Source organism: Ursus arctos, unplaced genomic scaffold (assembly GCF_023065955.2).
Source record: "Ursus arctos isolate Adak ecotype North America unplaced genomic scaffold, UrsArc2.0 scaffold_15, whole genome shotgun sequence".
In the NCBI taxonomy this organism is placed as follows: domain Eukaryota; kingdom Metazoa; phylum Chordata; class Mammalia; order Carnivora; family Ursidae; genus Ursus; species Ursus arctos.
This window is the reverse complement of record NW_026622819.1, coordinates 8,819,905-8,841,372: the sequence shown is the minus strand read 5'-3', so window position 1 is coordinate 8,841,372 and position 21,468 is coordinate 8,819,905. Positions and strand designations below refer to the sequence as shown.

The window sequence follows — 21,468 nt, the reverse complement described above, 5'->3', positions numbered from 1 at the left end:
CATAGAGGATGGGGCACAGAGTGGATGGGCTGCTTTTGATGGTTAATCAGGTTAAGTGGACACCAGAGTGATGGAAAGGAAGCCATTCTGTGGAGTCTGGGAGAACGCATATGGCCACTCAGGAACTTCTAGAAGCCCAGAGGAACAGAAACCAAAAGTAGATAAGAGAGAATGATGAACAGTGGAAGTGGAAAGAAGACGGGGACTGGTTTCATAGGACCAAAGGCCAAGGTTAATTATCTTCTCAATGTGATGGGATCATTAGGAAATTTTTTTTTAAAGATTTTATTTATTCATTTGAGAGAGAGAGAGAGAGCGCAAGCAGGAGAGACAAAGGGAGAGGGAGAAACAGACTCCCCGCTGAGCTGGGAGCCCGATGTGGGGCTCGATTCCAGGACCCTGAGATCATGACCTGAGCTGAAGGCAGACATTTAACCATCTAAGCCACCCAGGTGTCCCTCATTAGGAGATTTTGAGCAGGAGTGACATGGTGTTTTAAAACATGTATTTAAAAAAAAAAAAAAAAACAATAAATTATTCTGCTTGCTGTGTGTGCAGAATTTTAAAACAAAATTCTTCCCTATGTCCCCTACCTCTACCAGCCTATTAAAAACTGAAAGTGTAATCATCACCTTCCTTTTAGTCTGGAAAAAAATTTTATGCAAATATACACATAATTCATTTGAAAATTATTAAGTAATTAAAAATGCAAACCAAAGCATATATGTATTCAGACTTTTTAAATGCATAATAAGAAAATATTGGAAACTTGGGGGCGCCTGGGTGGCACAGCGATTAAGCGTCTGCCTTCGGCTCAGGGCGTGATCCCAGCGATCTGGGATCGAGCCCCACATCAGGCTCTTCTGCTATGAGCCTGCTTCTTCCTCTTCCACTCCCCCTGCTTGTGTTCCCTCTCTCGCTGGCTGTCTCTATCTCTGTCGAATAAATAAATAAAAAATCTTTAAAAAAAAAAAAAAGAAAATATTGGAAACTTGAATTTTTTAAATCTGGGATTTCATATGTTGATTTTTTTAAGGTTTATTTATTTACTTTAGAGAGGGTGGGGAGGGGCAGAGGGAGAGGGAGAGGGAGAGAAATCCTCAAGCAGACTTCCTACTGAGTGGGGGAATGTGATGCAGGGCTCAGTCCCAGGACCCTGAGATCATGACCTGAGCCAAAACCAGGAGCCAGATGCTTAACCAACTGAGTAACCCAGGTGCTCCGTGTTGGAGATTTTTAAAAAGAATTTAAGTGAGAAACTCTGCTGAAAGCTAAAGTCTGAAAATAGAGTAAAATCAGAGTATTTTATTATTTGTAATTGGGATTCCAGCCATCTAACCTGCTATGCTCCAGGACTCAAGATATTTGAACTGAAATTATTAATGTAAAGAAATAACAGTCAATCTCTGTGGCTGTTTATTGGAAGGGGTAATATCAACAGGGTAGGTCCTTTGAACCCACAAGTCTCAGTGAGTTATAAGAAAAAGAAAATTATTATTGCTATACAACTTAACACTGGAAGAAAATAATTGAAAGAACTGAATGAATCACATTTTTGTGGGAGAAGGAAGAGGAGACATTCTGAAATACTTTCTCTTTTGAATATATACAAATACAGCACACTTTTTATTTATACACACTTATTTAATCATACAGATATTTATGCATACATCTATTTATTATTACGTGTGTGTCACATTATAATATATGTGCATGTAGAATTACAGACATGCGTGATTTAGAACTACTCACTTACTAAAATCACCAGGAGAGAATTTCTGAGCTAAGTGCCCATGTGATACCTAGAATATCTAAGTGTCCTTCTCCGTTAAGGATGACACGAAGGTTCCAGATGTATTGCACTGCACTTGATGGGATTTCTTAGAACATAATTTTTTTAGATTCAAAGGTCGCAGATGCACCAAAAACAAGTGTATTTTCTTATTATGCCAAGATCCAAGTGTCATATAAATGTTCTGCTTGGGCTGATGGGCAAAATGAAGAGTGAATAACATTTAATCCGCAGAAAAGTATCACCAAATAACTCATATTTCAAGATGCCGTGTTGCAGATGGATTTTCCTGGTAACAGCTTTCTTTGTGTTCCGTAGAAACATGTGAGAAAATAAGGTTGATGTGTTCCGGTTTGTGGATTCTCAAAAGAGCTGGTCACAGTGGTTGTATCTGACAGACAACTGGGGGGAGTTCCAGGGAGCTCTGAGTGGGGGAGCTTATGGTTCTCCCTTTTGCTCAGCTTCCCAGATCCCCTGCAGCCTCCACCCACTGATTCTGTAGGGAGAGCTACCTGGAGAATCATGAGATGGACTTCCCCAGTCACCTTGCCAGGGCTCAGAGCACAGAGCGGTTGGAATAAGAAAAGCAAAGTAAATTTAAGCAAAGGACCGAGCGTTGTGGAACACCTCATAGTCATGTCAAACTATCGATGAATTCCCCAGTGCTGGGAAAATGCTTGAGAATGTTTCATATACAGGATACACTTCTCTACGACCCAAATGTCTTCTTCTGTACTGTCTCTCAAATTAATTCTCTTGCCTCATTGCCACCACCTCCCATTTCATTCTTCTGCTCAGAAACTCTGAGTGGATCCTCATGTCCTGTCACTGCAACCGTTTACTTGTGACGGGGAGTTCCTTGCCAGCCCCAGTCTGGTCTCTTCCTGGCACACCACAGTACTCCCTGTGTTCCGCCTCTGGGGGGCGCTCTGTGCAGGCAGAAGCCATTCCCCGCATGCCTCCTGTCTTCTCCAGCCTCCCATGCTGATCCACCTTCAGAGCCCTCCTCCACGGGGACCTCAGCAACTCTGGACTGTTGGCCAAAGAAGATTTCTGCATACATTCTCTTAAATTCTGTGCTTTTTTTCTTTAAAATTCCATAGATCTTGGGGTGCCTTGGTGGTTCAGTCGGTCAAGCTTCTCACTCTTGATTTCTGCTCAGGTCATGATTTCAGGATCTTGAGATCGAGCCCTGCATGGGGCTCTGTGCTCAGCGGGGAGTCTGCTTGAGATTCTCTCTCTCTTCCTCTTCCTCTGCCCCTCCCCCTGCTCACGTACACACGTGCACGTGTACGTGCTCTCTAAATAAATAAATAAAATCTTTAAATGAATAAATAAAATCCCATAAATCATATATTCTATTCCATGAAGTATCTAAGTCTGATTATAAAAATAATAATAATGCCTCCACTCCCTAGTCTTTGGGTAAATTTAAGGGCAAAGAAGATGTCCCACCATCTAATGCACCGATGCGTCCTCTTTTCCCCCAGCCCTACTGTACATGTACCGTAGTTTAAGGAGCATGGACCCATTGTGTCTCAAACATTTTAGAGTTTAATCATGTTCTAATTATATGGTACACCAGTTTTCAAACTTCTTAAAATCAGTTTAGCTGTTATCTCTTCCAAACTAATTAATTAGCCCACTCCACTTCCCAAGAATGCTTGTTTGATGACCTATCTGTGGGCTTCATAGGAAGCCTTATTTATTATATTTCACCTTGTTTGTTCCTGTGAGTTTCTCCCTTATTAGCCCATGAGATCCTCAAAGAACACAGAACAGTGCTTATTACTAAATATCAGTTGAGCTGAACAAGACTGAAATTCTTTCCTCAACCAGTGTTTAGTCCAGTAAATATTGGCCATTACTACCACAGAAGAGTGTATGAGCAGACATATCTTCAGAACATATAGGGCATTTCATAACCTAAAATTAAAAAAGGCATTTGCATGACAAGAAAACACTTAAGCAAATGTTATATTCTGTACAATTTTATAGGTATAATGAAAGTCTTTAAAGTTTCAAAATGTAGGTATTTAACTTAAAAATAAAATAAATGCATAGGAAAGTTTTCTCTACTTATCTATCATAACTCCTTTTGGAGAAATATATTACATTTACTTTAATACTCATTATTTGTCATAACCATAGGCTATCTAAGATACAAAATTTTTCTATTACTTCTGTCTAGATTTAGCATAATTTTATATTTTAGAAAGGTGTTATTTTCCATTTTGCAATAACAAAAGAATAGCAATGTTTTAAATGTGTGCTTTTATAATGCCAATGAAATAGAAATTTACATGAGGGGCTGTGTCTTTCATAAATGCTTTGCCATCTGTCAGTCAGATAAAAACTACTATGTGATGATTATCAACACACTTGTTTATTAAAATTAAAGGCCAATAGTCTTAGTCAATCATGATGCTTTCAGTTATATTTTCCTCCCTACCTGAAAAACAGAACTGGAATTTGACCATTTCTTAGCACTCAGACCCCCATCACTCCCACCCAAAGCTACCATGTTTCTTACCCCTGGACCATCTCAGTGGCCCCTACTTGGTATCTCTGCTTCTGCCTTTGGGCCCCGACAATCTTCTCTCCACATGGCACATACAGGTGTCTTTAAACAAGTGTGTTCGTCACCCTTCTTGGTCTCATCTTCCTCAGGGTCAACCCAATGCCCTTACAGTGGCTAAAAGCCCCCACTGGACCGAGCCCTGCTCTGCCTGGCAAGCCCTCTCATCTCCTCTCTCTCCTTCGCTGAACTCTAGCCACCCTGCTCTCCTTACACTTCCTGGGGACTTCCTGTCACTCCTTCATGGTCTTCAGTCCCTGCCTGAATGTCTCCTGACCGTGGTACCCGGACCCACCCCCTTCACACCGTCCCGCACACTCCATCATTTTCTCCTGCTGTCTCTTCTTCATGGTTCTTATCACTGGGGAGGATTCCAGTTTTTGAGGAGCTTAAACCGTATACATTGTGGTGGATCATCTTAAAGGATCCAAATTATAACTAGAAAATTGCGAGGTCCTTCTTCAGATAAAGCTACCTCTGCTCTTCACTACTGAAATTGTCCCATTGGCTGGCTTCTTTACTTCACTTCTAATTCCTCTCTAGGTATGTGGGCTCCTTTGAGGGAGGGGCTTCGTTCCTCTCATCTACCTCTGGGCCCAACTCCTGACAGACTAAGCGCTTCATAAACATTATCCAATGAGGGACTGTCTCATCAGTATAGCAATGACAGTTTTGGGGGTAATATATGTGGGCTTCTTATGTGCACATTTTAAGCTATTTTTAATAATTTCCAAATAGCAAAGTTGAATATCTGCCTTACAGGGTTTGCATTTTCAGAACTGTTGTGTTTATCTAAAATCCTCTTTGAGATGCTGAACAATATATGAATTTAGCTTTGTCATTCACAAGCATGTTGATGGAGTTCAATCGGAAACATAGTAAGGGAGCCTTTTATTGCAGGCAGTCTCTGTGATTGCCCCTCCTTTGTGACGTTGTATTCTGTATCTACAAGGACAGCACAAACATTATGCCGGATAATAGAAACCATTAGACTTCTTTGACCATGGCGAGTGTATCTGAGTGGGGTCTTCAGAGAAGGAATGTGTGGAATCGCTTGAAATTCTTTCTTGTTAAAAAAAAGAGAAGTGGGGGCCTTTCCTGAGTGCTCTTGAAAAGGAGTGTTGAAGCTTGCTTTTGGCACGCAGCTGTTCTGAGAACCGAGTCGGGATGCAGGGTGTCAGCCCCGGCTTCCGGGTGGATGCTTCCGAGGCTCATTGGCCTCCGTGCTGGCTTCATTGGGGGGCGGCAAGATTTTCAGTGTTCATCCGTGTAGACTGACTGTATTTCATTCTGAGACAGGGAGATGTCTAGAAAAGTTCACTGTTCATGATCAGTTAGCAAAAGGAGGGATGGAAATGGCCAAGGACTGTGGAAAAATGTAATGTTTGTGGTGTTTCAGGTAATGTTTTTTAAGTGTCGCATAAAATGCATCACTCTGTGGAATCATGGTCCACATGCAGACTAAAATAAAGGTCTTTCCCCCTCTTTCCTTTATTTCTTTAAAGAATGGGATCACCAAGGTGATGAGAAGTGGAAATGTTGAATTGCTATAAAATAGATCATTTCAGAGATTTTCATGAAAAATGGTTTTCTTTAGCCAGGGTTATGGCCGGGAACCTATTACCAATCCATAACCCAATACAATATCAGCTACTTTTCTAAAATTGAGGGTAGTAAAAAAGGAAAAATGTCCAGAATCGCCCTTCAAGATGTTCGTGTTGTTATAGGTATAGGCAGTTGCCTTGGTGATGGTCCCCAGTGCCAGCTGAGAACATGTTGAGCGGGGCAGGAGCTGGGTTTGGAAATCTGTACAGGGCGACGAAGATTCTCGGAATGTGGGGGGTCTTTACACTGGGAAAAATAAGGGAATTCAAACAACAGTAATAATGTATTTGCAGACTTCTTCATCTTTTCCATATGTTCAAAAACCAAGTAGCTTTCTGCTAGACACGGAGATGAAGCCAAAACTCCTGCACAGCCTACATCAGGCCACATGTAGGAAATCTTCATGAGACCAGAGCCTTCCAGTCATTTAATTTGTTGCCAGTTAAATCTTTAGTTATAGGTTGCGTCATTTGCTACAAGTTGCATTTTCAAATCTGTTCGTTAGAAGCTAATTTGTTTTTTTTTTTTAAAGATTATTTATTTATTTATTTATTTGACAGAGATAGAGACAGCCAGCGAGAGAGGGAACACAAGCAGGGGGAATGGGAGAGGAAGAAGCAGGCTCATAGCGGAGGAACCTGATGTGGGGCTCGATCCCATCACGCTGGGATCACGCCCTGAGCCGAAGGCAGACGCTTAACCGCTGTGCCACCCAGGCGCCCCAGAAGCTAATTTGTTAAATCAAAACATGGTCTTTCTCTCTTTTTGCTTAATAATTCTCTCTATATTTCAGAAAAGTTATTTTCTTTTTTTTTCCTAATTAGTATCACCTTAAAATTATTTTTCAATGTGTTTTTTTTTTGATCAATTAATTTACCATACCAAGAAAAACCACTGCCCTTCTGTTCTTTTTAAAACTACAGATTAATTAATTCCTGTACTTCCTTGGAAGTATAGCTAGCAAAATATGTCATGGGTACAATATTGATGCTGCACCCCTTGATATTTTTTAAATGACAACAGAGTGACTACAGCTCATTCTAGAGTAAATATATTCCTTATTTAATCTCATTAGCTATACACCAGATGAGATTAATGACTATTAGATAATAAACAGTCTACACACTAAACAAAATTTATGAAGCTATAACTCTGAATTGTATACCTTTCACTGACTCTATCATATGCTATATAATAACTCATTAGATTACTAAGTTAATTCATATATCGACCAGGCAATAAGTCAATTATGAATATCCTTTTAATAAGTTAATACAATGGGTAGTTCCTTGACAGATAATATTTGTTGAGCTCTTTGTTAAATAATTCACATTTGAAGTTTCATTGACTCCAGAAAACAACCCCATGAGACAAGTTCACGTTTTGTTCATGTGTTACAGACATTTAAGTAACTTGCCTCAGGGGACACAGGTTTCAGGGAGGGAGAATGATTTGAACCTTGTTGCTTCCGCCTCAAAGCCAGCTCCCCCCTTCAAACACTGCAATACACTTGCTGTCTAACACGTAATTTAAAAAGAAACATAATCCATCTTGGTTCACCTATGGACTGGAGAAAGTAGATCATTCTGCACAACTACAGAGATAATATTTTCTCTCAAAATTCTCAAAAATAATTTCTACCTTAAAACTAAAAAAGACTTTGGCCTTTATCAATTGTACTTCTGGGTTGCTCGGAGACAACCGTGGGTACCCACATCAACTCAAACTATCTGGAAACACTGGTTAACTGGCTTTACTCTGAGGGAAGGGATAGAATTCAGTGAGGAAAGATATGTATTTTACAAACTGATACCTTTGCAATTTCTACATTAAAAAGGAAAAGTGAGTTTCACTTACCTCTGGTTCAGCTTCTGGCTTTAGATCGACAAACGCTGTACCTAACAGCAGCTTTTTAAGCAGAGAAAAGTATTTAATTTTTAAACCCCATAGGGAACAGAAAACAACTATACCTATTTTTTCTTGTTTAAACCAACACCATTGAAAACTAACATGAATTAAGAATTTGCTAAAATCGCGGAGTCCAAAGCACCTGTTTTTAGTCTGCTTTCTGTGAACCATTTTGCAGGCATTGTGAGTTGATTGCTTACAAATACGTGAAGTGAGAGAGGTGCTGCGTGTTATTAATCCTGCGATCCATTGTTAAAATTTGCAGGTCCAGCTTAGTTTCTCTTAGCACTCAACCAGAAGCGCAAAGATGTATCCACTTTGCTTAAAACCAAGTAGATCCTGGAGAGGTATGGAATGTTTACCCAGGTCCTTAGCTATTTAAGGATCTGATTTCATCACCAATAGGTTAAACAAAAGGCTACTCCAGCCTCTTCCTTCTTCTCTCCCCAGTTCTAAATTCCTCCCCATTTCAGTAGCAGAGCGGGTGAGCAATTTCTTATTGCCAAGAACACCTGTAGCCCTTTCGTCAGCGTCTCACTATCCTCAAAGCCACTTTTCCTAGCATTTCTCTAAATGAAAATAGGTACCCCCAAGAGGAATTCTATTCCCTGGTAAAGTACTCTGTAACCCACTATCCATCATCATCATCATTATCATTTTATGAAGACTGTCATGAGCTCACAAACCCCGCTGTAATTGGAAATGTTCTAAATTATTCATTGATGTTGATATCAATTTAATGATAATAGCGAATTCATTGGTAAATATATTTTATTCTACATAAATGCAGATAATGTTAAGAGTAACAAGTTCACCTAGTGGCAGGGCCCCATTTTTTTTGAAATGGGTGATATTGCATTACCTGCATTTTTCTTGTATTTAATTTAATTGCCCATCCATTTGTTTCCTGATTTTAAAAGGCTTATATATATTCTGCCTTGTAATGAAAAAACAAGGAAGAAAACCATTGCATCTTACTCTTGGATGACTTTAGACAGTTCTAGTTCCAGAGTTTAAATTGTGAAAACAGCGGGTTACTGTGTGACAAAGGCGTGGAGGCAATTTTCACTCTCCCCTGATACAAACTGGGTGAGCTTCACTGATTCTGCAACACACGCATCCCAACCTTCATCCCCAGAGACTGTCTGTGTCGAGTTGAAGAATGCCGTCTCTCTAAACGACCTGAAAGGACAGGCAGAAGGGCATCGTTTTGCTTTGTTTCATTGGTTGATCTTTTTACTTCTCCTGCTGAGGGGTTCATCAGCCTCCATCTTCCTTACTTCTTGGAGACTATCTCTCAATCTAGATACCTGAAGTTTACAGCAAAGCATAAATGTGAGCTCTTGACATAGAAACAACTGACTGAAGTGGACCATCTATCAAAGAATCATTTAGTTAATGAATTTATGGTTGTCTACTCAAGTTATGAATGAAAAGGCCTTCCCAGTCATTCCTTGAGTCTATCAAGTTCAGGAAAGTAGCAGATAGGAAATTGTTCATTCCAGATCTGATTCAGGCTATTGTTTTCCCTGTATGTAGTTCAACAAATGATGGTTTTTATTCAGTCATTGGTATTAATGTAAGTAAATCTGAATCACAGGTCACTTTTAAAAGAGAAGGCAACACAATGAAACACCACTATAAACTATTAGAATGGCCAAAATCAAAAAAACTAACAACACTAAATGCTGGTGAGGATGTGGAGCAACAAGAACTCTCATTCATTGGAGGTAGAAATGCAAAATGGCACAACCACTGTCGAAGACTGTTTGGCAATTTCGTGTAAAACTAAACATACTCTTACTATACAATCCAGCAGTTGTGCTCCTTGGTATTGACCCAAAGAATTTGAAAACTTTTGTCTATACACTAACATGCAAATGATTATGTATAGCAGCGTTATTCATAATTGCCCAAACTTGGAAGCAACCATGCTGTCTTTATGGATATATAAAGTATACTACATCCACATAATGGAATATTATTCAGCTCTAAAAAGAAATGAGCTATCATGCCATGAAAAGACATGAGGAAATCTTAAATACGTAGAACTAGGTGAAAGAAGCCAATATGTAAAGGCTACATACTATGTGATTCTAACTCTGTGATATTCTGGAAAAGGCAAACTATGGAGAAAAGAAAAAGATCAGTGGTTTCCAAGGTTAGGGGCAGGAAGGGATGAGTAGGTGGGCACTCTTCAGGTCTTCAGGGCAGTGCAGTTATTCTATATGATGATGGATACATATCATTATACGTATTTCAAGACCCAGAGAATGCACAACACAGAGAGTGGACTGTACTGTAGACTGTGGACTTAGGGTGATTATGATACGTCAATGGAGGTTCATCATTTGCAACGAATGTACCACTCAGTACATGTGCTAAGGGGGGAGGCTGTGTACGTGTGGGGGCAGGTGGAACATGGGAACTTTCTGTACTTTTTGCATAGTTCTGTTGTGAATGTAAAACTGCTCTAAAAACAATGTCTGCTTTAAAGTAGTAAAAATAACAGGGGGAAGGAAACTAACATGACAGCCAACCACACTATTCTTCCATTCGTCTGATAAATATTTACTAACTTACTACCATACGGCAGATGTTTTTCTCGTGCATTTTATTTTATTCTATTTTACATATATTAGATCTGATATTATATGACATTTGATTAGCACTGTTTTAATAAATATTAAACATAGCCTTCTGAAGAACTCTGCATGAAGATGATGAAGGGAGAAAGGGGAGAAGGCAAACTGGCCTGGAATAATAGCATGTGGGCTGGAACATGGGCCCCACCTGCTGGGTGTGGAGTGCCCAGTGGGGAGCATAAATGGAAAAGAGATTGCTGGCCAGTTAGTAGGAGAGATGGTAAAGGAGTTATTTCAAGAAAAAGAGTTTCCCCTGATCATTTTTCAAAGAGAAGTTATACTTTATTAATGTTTAACATAGGTTTGTTTGGAGTCTTATAAGAGTTTATGGTTGGATATAAGAAGGAACAAGAAGAACTGGGTGCAGGGAGAAGTTAATGGGAGGCAGGATCCAGGAGAAAAGCAAAGCAGGGGGGAAGTGCAGAGGACAGCACCCAGACCCGTCCACGGCAATCCATAGCGCCCAGAAGTCCTGCCATCGATAGACACCCTGCAAGAGAACTGAGGCTCTCCACCTCTCACCTTCTGTCCTGGTCCTTTTATGATGGCGGAGGCAGCAGGAGGAAGCCGAACCAATGGCCTGACCATCACATTTCATGTCTGTGAGCTCAATTCTCACTAAGGTTTGGCTTTGGGATTCCCAAATTCTTAGATAAAATTCAAGCCAAGAAAACAAAAGTTTTTTTTATATATGATCCAGGGATGCCCCCCAAAATCAGAGCAAAAGAAAAAGCTTATCTTAGTTATGTTTCTCTAAATAGATTAAAATAAAACTTTAGATTGCATTATAAATTCAGATATATGGCATTAATTCGGGTCCCACTGCAAACACTGTGTTCACATTGTACCATTAGGAATTGATAATGCATTTGTTTTGAATTCCTTTTTCTTTTAATGTTTTGAAATAATATTTTAATAGCTTAATGCATTAAGTTGTATGAATGAGAAAATAAGTTATAAATTAGAAATACTAATTGTAAGATACAATATAGCTAAATATATAGATACAGATAAGATGGATGGATGGATGGTTGGATGGATGGATGGATAGATAGATTTACTGCACCATCTGCTTTTAATATATAACCAATTGGTTAACTGTAAAAATGGCTTCATTGCCTCTTTTTAAATGGTTTCATCATTATTAAGATCATTAAACCCAAATATTTTTGACTAAAGCACACACATGCAAGTACACACAGAGAAAACAGCATTCACAGTTTAAACTTCTGTACACATGGACATCCTTTCTGAAGTATTATCTTGCTGTGGGTATAGTTATAACCCAGATTCATGTGTGGGACTCGTGAATAGTGATTACAAACTGCATCTCTCTTGAGTGGGTGAAACACTGGTAAAACTCTGTGTTGGGGAAAAGTTGTTTTCTGCCTCTTTCTCACTTGTTTTAATGGACTCAGTAACCCCCATAGCCACTTTCCCTGCGTGTACCCACCCCCGCAGGCTGCGCAGACACCTCAGGGAAGCTAATGCCCTCCTCCACAGCCCTGTCCTCCTGTCCTGGTGTCTGTCCTCCCCTCTTCCATCCCTGGTCCCTCCCACAGGATGTGAGATATGTGAGCCACCACACTCACGTTCCTCAAATGAGGGACTCTGCACCCAGGAATTCTGTGAGAATTTCAGCTTTCTCTGTTTTCATGATGAAAGTCATTCGTATAGACAGATTCTGAATTATCGGAGGGCCCACCTCATGGGGATGATGCAGGCCCTCATTTTATCCAGAAGCCACGTAGGAAGTGGTGGGGTAGCCCCCTGGAGGCATTCCTAACCGTTTCCAGAACGGGGGTTCCTGAAAAGAGAGCGATTACCCGGTTTTGAAAAGCCAAGTTCTAACAAATCTGAGAAACACGACTGTCACGGATAATAGTCTCCCTCCTCATCCACCCAACAGATTTTTGTTCAACATCTGCTGTGGGACTGGCGTTGCGCTTGGCGTAGGAACAGAGATCTAGGAGCGAACAAAAGCAGGCTTGCCCGCCAAGAACAGACGTCCTAGCAGACAGTCAGTGACAATACACATAATAAAGAAGTCAGGGCATGGCAAGGAATGTGATGAATTCTGTTGTTTCAAGAATGCCGAATTGGGGAGGGGCTGGTTCAGGGTGCAGTTTTAAATAGTGCGGTTGGAGTAGCTTCACAGAGAAAGTCACATTTTTGCACCTTTGAAAGGGTGGGGGTGTAGCCACGTGTCCAGCACATCTGTGGGACTAATGAGTTTTCTGTGGTAAGAAAACTAAGTAGGGAAATGCCAAATTATAACCGTTCGCAGCAAACCATAATTCATCAGTCCCTGAGGGACAATGGAAGTTAAAAAAAGAAGACAGTATTACTGAATGAATCATGTAATTTTTTCCATATAAATGCAGAAATGTTCAGGGGTGCCTGGGTGGCACAGCGGTTAAGCGTCTGCCTTCGGCTCAGGGCGTGATCCGTGCATTATGGGATCGAGCCCCACATCAGGCTCCTCCGCTATGAGCCTGCTTCTTCCTCTCCCACTCCCCCTGCTTGTGTTCCCTCTCTCGCTGGCTGTCTCTCTCTGTCAAATAAATAAATAAAATATTTTTAAAAATAAATAAATAAATGCAGAAATATTCAAATACGGCTTTGCTGATGAAACTCCATGAAATGGTCTATATGGTAACTAGCCCATTGGTTTTCTGTTTTAATTTAAAAATTAGTTTATACGCAACTAATGAATCATGGAACTTTACATCAAAAACTAGGGATGTACTATAAGGTGACAACATAACATAATAAAAAAAATATTATTATTAAATAAATAAATAAAAATTAGTTTAAACATTAAAAGACAGCAAGGAGAAGACCCATCTAGAGACATATTGCAAGGTGTTTTTTTTTATTAGTTTAAGAAATCAAAATTCTTTTGGGTAAAAGAAACATCAAAATGTAATGTGATTTTGTTGGTATTAGTCAAATACCTGAGTTAAGCGTAACATGTATTGGTCTTAGTGTTCTGACTAGCTCTCATGACTTTCTTATCTTCCTGGGCTTCTTAGATGAAAATCCTTGCGTCAGTTCTTTGGGTCTCTCATCAGCTTCTGGTTTCTTTAAGATGTTGGGAGAATGTTCTGATTAAGCATAATTTTAACATTTTGTCCATCAATCCCGCAGCCCTTTAAGACGGTGGTTAAGTTTAATAAGTCTCAGGAGTGAGAAGCTTCTCTTGCTTCTCCATCTGCTTCATGCCATGAATATGGGCCATATTTTTCTAGAGAGAAATGTCGAAGACCTCTTGTATGTAGTGAAAAATCACCTTTCCAAAATCTATAACTTGAAAGGAGGTATGTTTGCAATGTTATCAGTAGGCTATGAGAGCAAGTAAACGCAATCAGATCTAAAGAGAACACTTGTTTTCTTTTTTCCTCTGTGTGCTTAAAGCCAGTTCAGTGACATTAACTGTAGCAACTAGTCCAAAGAAAAACCTGTTTTGGTCTAAATAGTGAAAGCTTACTTTCTAAGGCAAAAGTCGTTCCCTGTGCCCTTGCAGATAAGGAGACAAGGAGGCATCCAGCTCCTGGTGGACCTGCTGGACCATCGGATGACGGAAGTCCACCGTAGTGCCTGCGGAGCCTTGAGAAACTTGGTATATGGGAAGGCCAACGATGACAACAAAATCGCCCTGAAAAACTGTGGTGGCATCCCGGCACTGGTGAGGTTGCTCCGCAAGACCACCGACCTGGAGATCCGGGAGCTGGTCACAGGTTAGAATCCTTACGAACAGCACACCTGCCTCTCAAGATAGAGTCTCCATGATCCAGCATGGTAGCAAAAATGCTAACCGAGGAGGGTGGGCACGGGGCCTCTGGGAGGCTAACACTATGGGCAGTCCCAAGACACATGAGCTGAAGGAGCGAATAAAAGGATATCTAATTTAGCACCTGTGGATTGACCAAATGAGATCATTAGAATCCAGTAAACATAACCCTTCTAAGATTCGATGACCCTATTTCAGTTTTGTCACTTGATTTACAAGTAGCTCAGCATCTTACAAGACCCACAGGTGATCATTAAAATGGCATTAAGTAGGAATTGATAATGGACAAGATATGTGAGTTGTTATTAATGAGGTATATATTCTGGTTTATAATGTGATTAAGAACAGAGATCTCATGCTTAACAGTTAATTTCTTGAAAAAAATATTTATGCCTACTAAAAGTCCCTAGGTTATAGGATTACATATTAGGAAATTTCTCTTAACATATATTTATGTATTTATATATTGTATATTTACATATACATTATATGCATATATTATATAATTACATATACTTTATATGCATATATTGTATATTTACATATATCATATGTATATGTTATATGTTTACATATTTACATGTAGGGAATTTCTCAGACATGAACATGAGAGCCAGCCTTTCTGTGAACACAGAACTTTTGAGTTTTGTAAAGTGGAGATCACTAGCATAGCACCTGCTAGCGCCATGAGGGTTTGATGAAGGAGAACATTGAAGCATTTAGCCAGTACCTTTCCTGGCATCTGTGACCATTGGAATAATGGGTAAACATTAGCTTGCACTCTTATCCCTCACCTTCTAAATGTGCACTTTTCCTTGCTGGAACGCCAGCAACCTAAGGGACCTCAGTATGGGTGTTCGGAGTACGCTTCTTGATTATCCACATTGTTTTAGGTGATATTTGGTTTTTCGTTCATCAGAATTCCCCTTCAAGCATTTGGCAAATGGATTGCAAGGTTGATTCTCAAAAAAGGATCTCATAATTCTCTGTGATACCGCTGATCTTCTGTCTTGATTCCGTAACCTCCTTGAAGCTACACTCGTGAGACACGCGTAAACTTGTGTTTTTAAGAAAATACATTGCTCAAGCTGAGAGTCATAAATAGTTGTTCAGGCTGAGGTCAGGACTCCCAGCTTCAGCCTATTTTCTTAAATTTACACCCTTTAAGGTTATCGTCACATCTCTTTCCCACTCTTAGCTAAATTAGTACTAGACCCCAGTCGCTTTTCTTTTGCTTTCTTTTTTGCATTTCTCTAAGTGGAGAATTGTCTTTGTAGAAAAAAAAATCAGTTGTTAAGTTACAGTGTTATTAAAGTGATGTTTCACATCAAACTAATACGGATCGGGTAAGGTAAAACTATTGTTACACACATATTATGACATGTAGGATAGTTCGGGGGGTAAGGTAAATAATTGGAAGTATACCCTACCATTACAGTTAGGAGACCCCATCCCTACTTTCAGATTGAGGGAAAGGACTCCGTGTATGTGATGGAAAGCAAACATCATGGTGCTTCTGCGCATTAAGGCCTTGCCAGTGGACGCATGAGGCCCACAAAACTAAAGGACACCTTCCACTATGCACGATATGCATCCATTTCATGATTTTAAAAGAACTGGATTTTGCTAAAATTTCCATTTGGCCCAACGCAAAACCCTCTGGAGTGGCTTATCTCATTGCCAAGGAAACTCGGCCACATGCAAAAGGCTAAGGTGATTGATGGCTTAAACCAGAAGGAAATGGCAACAGTAGCTCTGTCCCCTGACCTTGTCCGCTGCGCATGCCCGTGCTTCTTCTGATATTCAAAGCTACTAGGCAGCCCGGCTTCTGACAGATGCTGGGTGTCTCCCATTTAATGCACCCGGGGGGCATCAAATACTTCTATGAGAGCCTCATTTGGAAACATCAAAGGCAGGTAATCTCTTCAGAATGTGGAGAAGTTTCCTTTGGCTGTGGGAAGGATGGAGTATTGACATGCAGACAGTACACATGCCCCTTCTCCTGCTCCTTTGTACCCATTGTCATGTCATGACCCAGTGTTTCTGCATCAGCATGTGCTGGTGGCCAACAATCATTCCACGTTCCCTCCTGGAAGAAATGCTGACTTCTGTCATGGCGCCATCCAAGCCACTGGAGCTGACTGGTTTCAGAAGGACAGTGCTTGCTACTTCAGTAGATGTTTTCGGCCATTCTAGAGTCACGGTCTTATTGTGCGTGGCTGCATTCCAGGCATGAATTTTAAGTTTTTCAAAGAAATACATGTTGTTAAAACATTTCGATGGGTTGAAGCTCATGGTTTCTGGGGTTGCCATGGTGGATACTATTGAAACACGGTAAGCCCCTTAGCCAAGCTACTACTCTAGAAAGGGAAATCAGAAGCAAGCACGTACTAGAACATAACAGCGTGGAAGGAATTGCTGCTGCAGGCCAGTCTGCAGTAATAAAGCCTTCTGAACTCCCTTGCTGGCAGAAATCTGAGGGTGCCTGGAAACCATCAAGGTTCTGCTAACTTCTTTGTAGACATAGCATGAATGATACAGATCAAGCCAGCGCTGACTGCCCTGCCTGAGCAAAAGTAAAATGAGGCCAATGAATTCACCTCAAAGAGCCTTAAAGTGTTGTGTTCCTCTTCAGCACCAGCCCAGCCCTCGTCTGCCAGAGCGAGCTGTGAAAGCTTGCATTCTGTCGGCTCCTGGGCAGCTTTGGGAATCCAGTATTTTAGTACAGCTAACTGATTTAACCTCGAGGACATCAAAATCCCCCATTTGTCTTATCTGCCATTCTCTTTCCACTCCTCCTCTGAGACTCTTGTCTCCCCCCAAGTCTGGTAAACGCTTTGCTACGCTACGCTCGCGCTCCCCATTCATCCTTCATCATTCATTGTTCAAGTGCTTTGGAATTTCTGCGGGTGTCAGGTGTGCACTGATCCTTGGACGTCTGCATGCTCAGGGTTGACGTTCAGCGGACCCACACGATGCTTCCACCAGCGTCCACTGGGATGTTTGGTGACTCTGTTTGGAATTGTCCCACCCATGCCTTGTTGGCTGCTAAATGTGAAACTTAATTAGATGAGCACTGAGGCTCATGGTGGCTCTGGAGGATGGAGCCATAAGAGTACAAAGCCTTTCTTCACCGCTGTTGTCACATTGTCACAAGGACCCTCCTCAGAGCCTTTTCAGAATTAGGTTAGATAGGTATGCATGAATTAATAAAACAGTGATTTCAGTGAAACGACTATACCCTTTACTTGCATTGTAATTCTGCAGCGGACCTAATAGAGAGTCCAGCAAGGACTAAGGGCTTGGTGCGTGACAGAGCCCCATCAGTACACGGGAGCTTTCTCTCCTGCATTCTCCTCCCTGAATATTAGCAAATGCATGAACAACAAGGTGTGTTAAAAATCTATATGTATAGGGGGAGGGAGGGTGAAATACCCTTTGAATTCCTCTTTTAGATATTTACAAACTAAGATGTCTTGTAAGCAGATATCGAAAAGAACAATGTTAGTGATTTTTAAAAAATAATAAAGCATGTCTCTAAACGAGATTTTAGATCAGACCTAGGCTGTATAACCAGAAGGATGTAGAGCACCAAATTATAAACAATAAAAGACTAAAAGAAAGAAATGTTCTTGCAGAGCTTTAAATTATTTACTGAGTATTCCTTGGCAAACTGTTTGAACAATAATAAAATGTTAAAACAGAGCTATTTACATGCATTTACATTCAACACATAAGCATGCATGCTTAAAAAAAATCTGCCGGTTTGCATGGCAGTATCTATTCACAGCAGAATGTATTTTGCTTCTGCCTGTTAGGCCTTGCAATAAATAATTTTCTTCCTATGCAATAATTACTATGAGATGATGATCAGAATTTTATTTAAATCCAGTTGAAGCTATTATATGCTAGCCATTACTTGAAATATCCTAAGCAAATAAACTTTGGTTACAAATGCTGCATGTCCTTTGGGCTTGACTAATATAATTTTTCTCTCTCTAAATATGGAAATAATCAGCCTGAATTTTGAAATGCCCAACTAAAGATTTCAGAATGCTTTACATATCATAATAAACCACTATTTATTAAACCATAAAACTTAATAAATAACTTTTATTTCTGTTGAATGCAAGTGTCCTTAAGAGTTCTGATTCTCCAAGAGCAGAGTATATTCTTGCATCTTGTGCTTCAGATTCCCAAATAGTCTTAACCTTTCAGTTAAAGAGACAGCCCTCAGTTTAACAGTTTTACTTACCAGCATTAGGTCAGTTGATTTAATGCCCAGTCTGTTATAAGTTGAATTGTGTGCCCCCCAAATTCATATGTTGAAGCCCTAACCCATAGCCCTTCAAAACGTGACTCAGATGTAATTAGTGAAGTTAGGATACTAGAGTCGGGTGCGCTGTTAATCTGATATAGCTGGTGTCCTTATGAAAAGAAGAAATTTAGACACAGATACACACAGAGAGAAGGCCATGTGAACATGAAGGCAGAGATGAGGTAATGCTTCTTCGAAGCAAAGAATGCCACAGTTTGCTCAAAAACACCAGAAGCCAGGAAAGACGCTGGGAGCAGATTCTCTTCACAGCCTTGGCAGGAACCAACCCCGGTGACATCTTGATCTTTGACTTTCAGCCTCCAGAACTGTGATAGTAAGTTTCTGTTGTTTTGGTCACTTAATTGGTAGTACTTTCTTATGGCAGCCCTAGGAAACTAATACAGACCCGGGTCTAGGGCGTTAGGGGGTCCTTCATCTTTTCCCAGATGTGAGCAAACAGATTTGTTGATCAAGGAAATAAAGCAATGCAAATAAATGTAGAACCATAAGGGCTTAATAGTGTTGCTTAATCAGTTGGCCTGATTTCTTAATGCATCTTTTTAAAGCATTTACTTGTGAAGGATTGGAAGTGGCAAAGATGATAGTTAGATGCATTTTAATATTTTCAATCAAAGTAATGGCTATATATGGTCAAAAGATGAAATTGTATAAAGATGCTTACGATGAAAATAACAGTCCCCTGCCTCATCTGTCTTCTGGTATTAGACACTCCCAGTCCCTCAGAGGCTTTCAGCCTCAGCTTTTCTTTGTTTTTTGTTTGTTTGTTTTTTTTTTTTAGTTTTCTCGTGGTTATTCCATGTCTTTAAATAATATGCTTATTTCACTCTATGTAATCAGTTACCACAGTCTTTTCATATTGACTTTCTACTATGATGGAGAAGGATTTTTCACATTTTCACCACTCTGCCTTCTCCTTTCCAAAGTGATGGGGTCATTGCCTTTGGCTGCTCAGCAAATGCATCGGTAACTTCAAAGTTAAGCTTCTGTCTTTTCCATCTAATAAAAACATTATCTCATCACCCGTTTTATAAGATAAGAATATTAGTGCTCTGTGTCTTCACCTTCTTCACAACCTCTGTCATCGTACTTGACTTTTACATTGTCAAGCTTGAATATATTTGCAATCTATTCTGCAACCAGAGTCCGTTTTGCAAGGTTTTCTATAGCTCAGCTCAGAAGTTGAAAGCCAGAGAGGAGCCTTCGCATTACGAGGGAAGAGCAGACCCATGTGGTACCCAGTCCTCACATTTCTTTCCCAGTGGGTCCAAAGTGATGATCCTCATCAAAAGAGTACATTTCTAGGCTCAGACCTAACAGATCCTTCATCATCTACAACACCCACCGACTCAACCTTGCCTGTGGTTTTGATCATCAGTTCCCTGGTTTTCCAGAAATCTCATGAGCAGAATCCTCTATTTGGGGGCAGAATTTGATGATTGCTCTCTAGAACTGCTGCATTGCTCTCCATGGTTGGGACGTCTGTCTCCTAGATCCCAGGCCCCCCTCTCTTTTGGTTTATTCTCTTATAAGTTTCAAATATTAATTAATTAACTAAGGTCCTTAGGAGATGAAATTCTGAAAATGTCAGTTTTAAATTATCATACATGATTGATATTTATTAGATATGGTTAGATAGAAATTATTTTTCTTGGAAATATTTTCTATAACTTAATTTTATCCCTGACACATAAAAGTCTGTGATGAGATATCTAGGTTTGCGCTTTTTAAAAATTCATTGGAATTGAACATTTCCATGTTAAAGAGTCATGACCTTAAGTGCCAGAAAACTCTCGTTTCTTTTTAGTTCATTCATTTTCTCTATCCTCTTTTTAGAATTGTTGGTAGTCAGATTTTGAACCTCTTGGACTTTAACTTTCTCTTCTATTTTCATATATAATTTGGAGCCCTTTGTCTTTTTATCATGAGAGGTTTCTCCAGTATCCAAAATTTCTCTCAATCTATCGATGAGGGTTGTTTTGTTTTGTTTTGTTTTTTGCAGGGATCTAGGGAAACATTATTATTATTTATATTAATAGTATCATTATTTTAATTCTGAGAACTCTCTTTTGTTGTTTTAATAACCCCAAATCTTATTTTATGATGTAAACTATTCTTGCTTTTCTGTAAAGATATTACTTAGAACCAAACTTTGTTTTCTTTTATCATAAATCATCTCACCTTTCTCTGGTGTCATTTCTTTTTATTTGTTTTTATGGGAGTCTTTCTCATTAATTTTGCAGGCTTACTTTAAATGTGGAGAGATCCTCAGTTCTCTGTTCTTTTTTTTTTTTTTTTTTTTTGGATGAAAGAAAATGTTACTTTAATGAAGGTTTATATATAGTGTAGTTTCAAGCAGTTGAGCACATGGCTATTCCCATATGCTTCTACACATAAGTTTATAAAACCGTGTATTTTAAGGAACAATACACTTGAATGACGGTATATACACAGTGAACTTTCAAATTATAGAAACAGCCCAAGTGCTCATCGACTGATGAATGGATAAAGATGTGGTGTGTATATATGGTATCTATATGGTGTTATATAAGATGTGATATATATATACACACACACGTATATACATGTATACACACACACACACAATGTAATATTACTTAGCAATAAAAAAGGATGAAATCTCTGCTCATTTTTAAGACAGAAAGAGTAGAGAGTTGAGCTCTATGCACATCAGTGAAGCTTGTTAATTTTGAGCTTGGCTTCAGGTGAGCAGGTAGGCATGAGCTGTTGTGATGGGGAGCCCTTCAAGTATCTTGTTGAGGAGGCGGACTTTCCTGTAAGGCTTACATA

General features: G+C 39.8%; 1 protein-coding gene across 1 annotated transcript in view; it reads left to right on the top strand.

Annotated features, from left to right (window-relative positions):
- Positions 1-21,468, top strand: part of CTNND2 (catenin delta 2) — an 885,151-nt gene that overhangs the window by 660,700 nt on the left and 202,983 nt on the right. Inside the window, exon 11 of the mRNA XM_044386968.3 lies at positions 14,055-14,268. Within this exon, the coding sequence (XP_044242903.3) occupies positions 14,055-14,268 (214 nt within the window). The remainder of the gene's footprint in view (positions 1-14,054; positions 14,269-21,468) is intronic.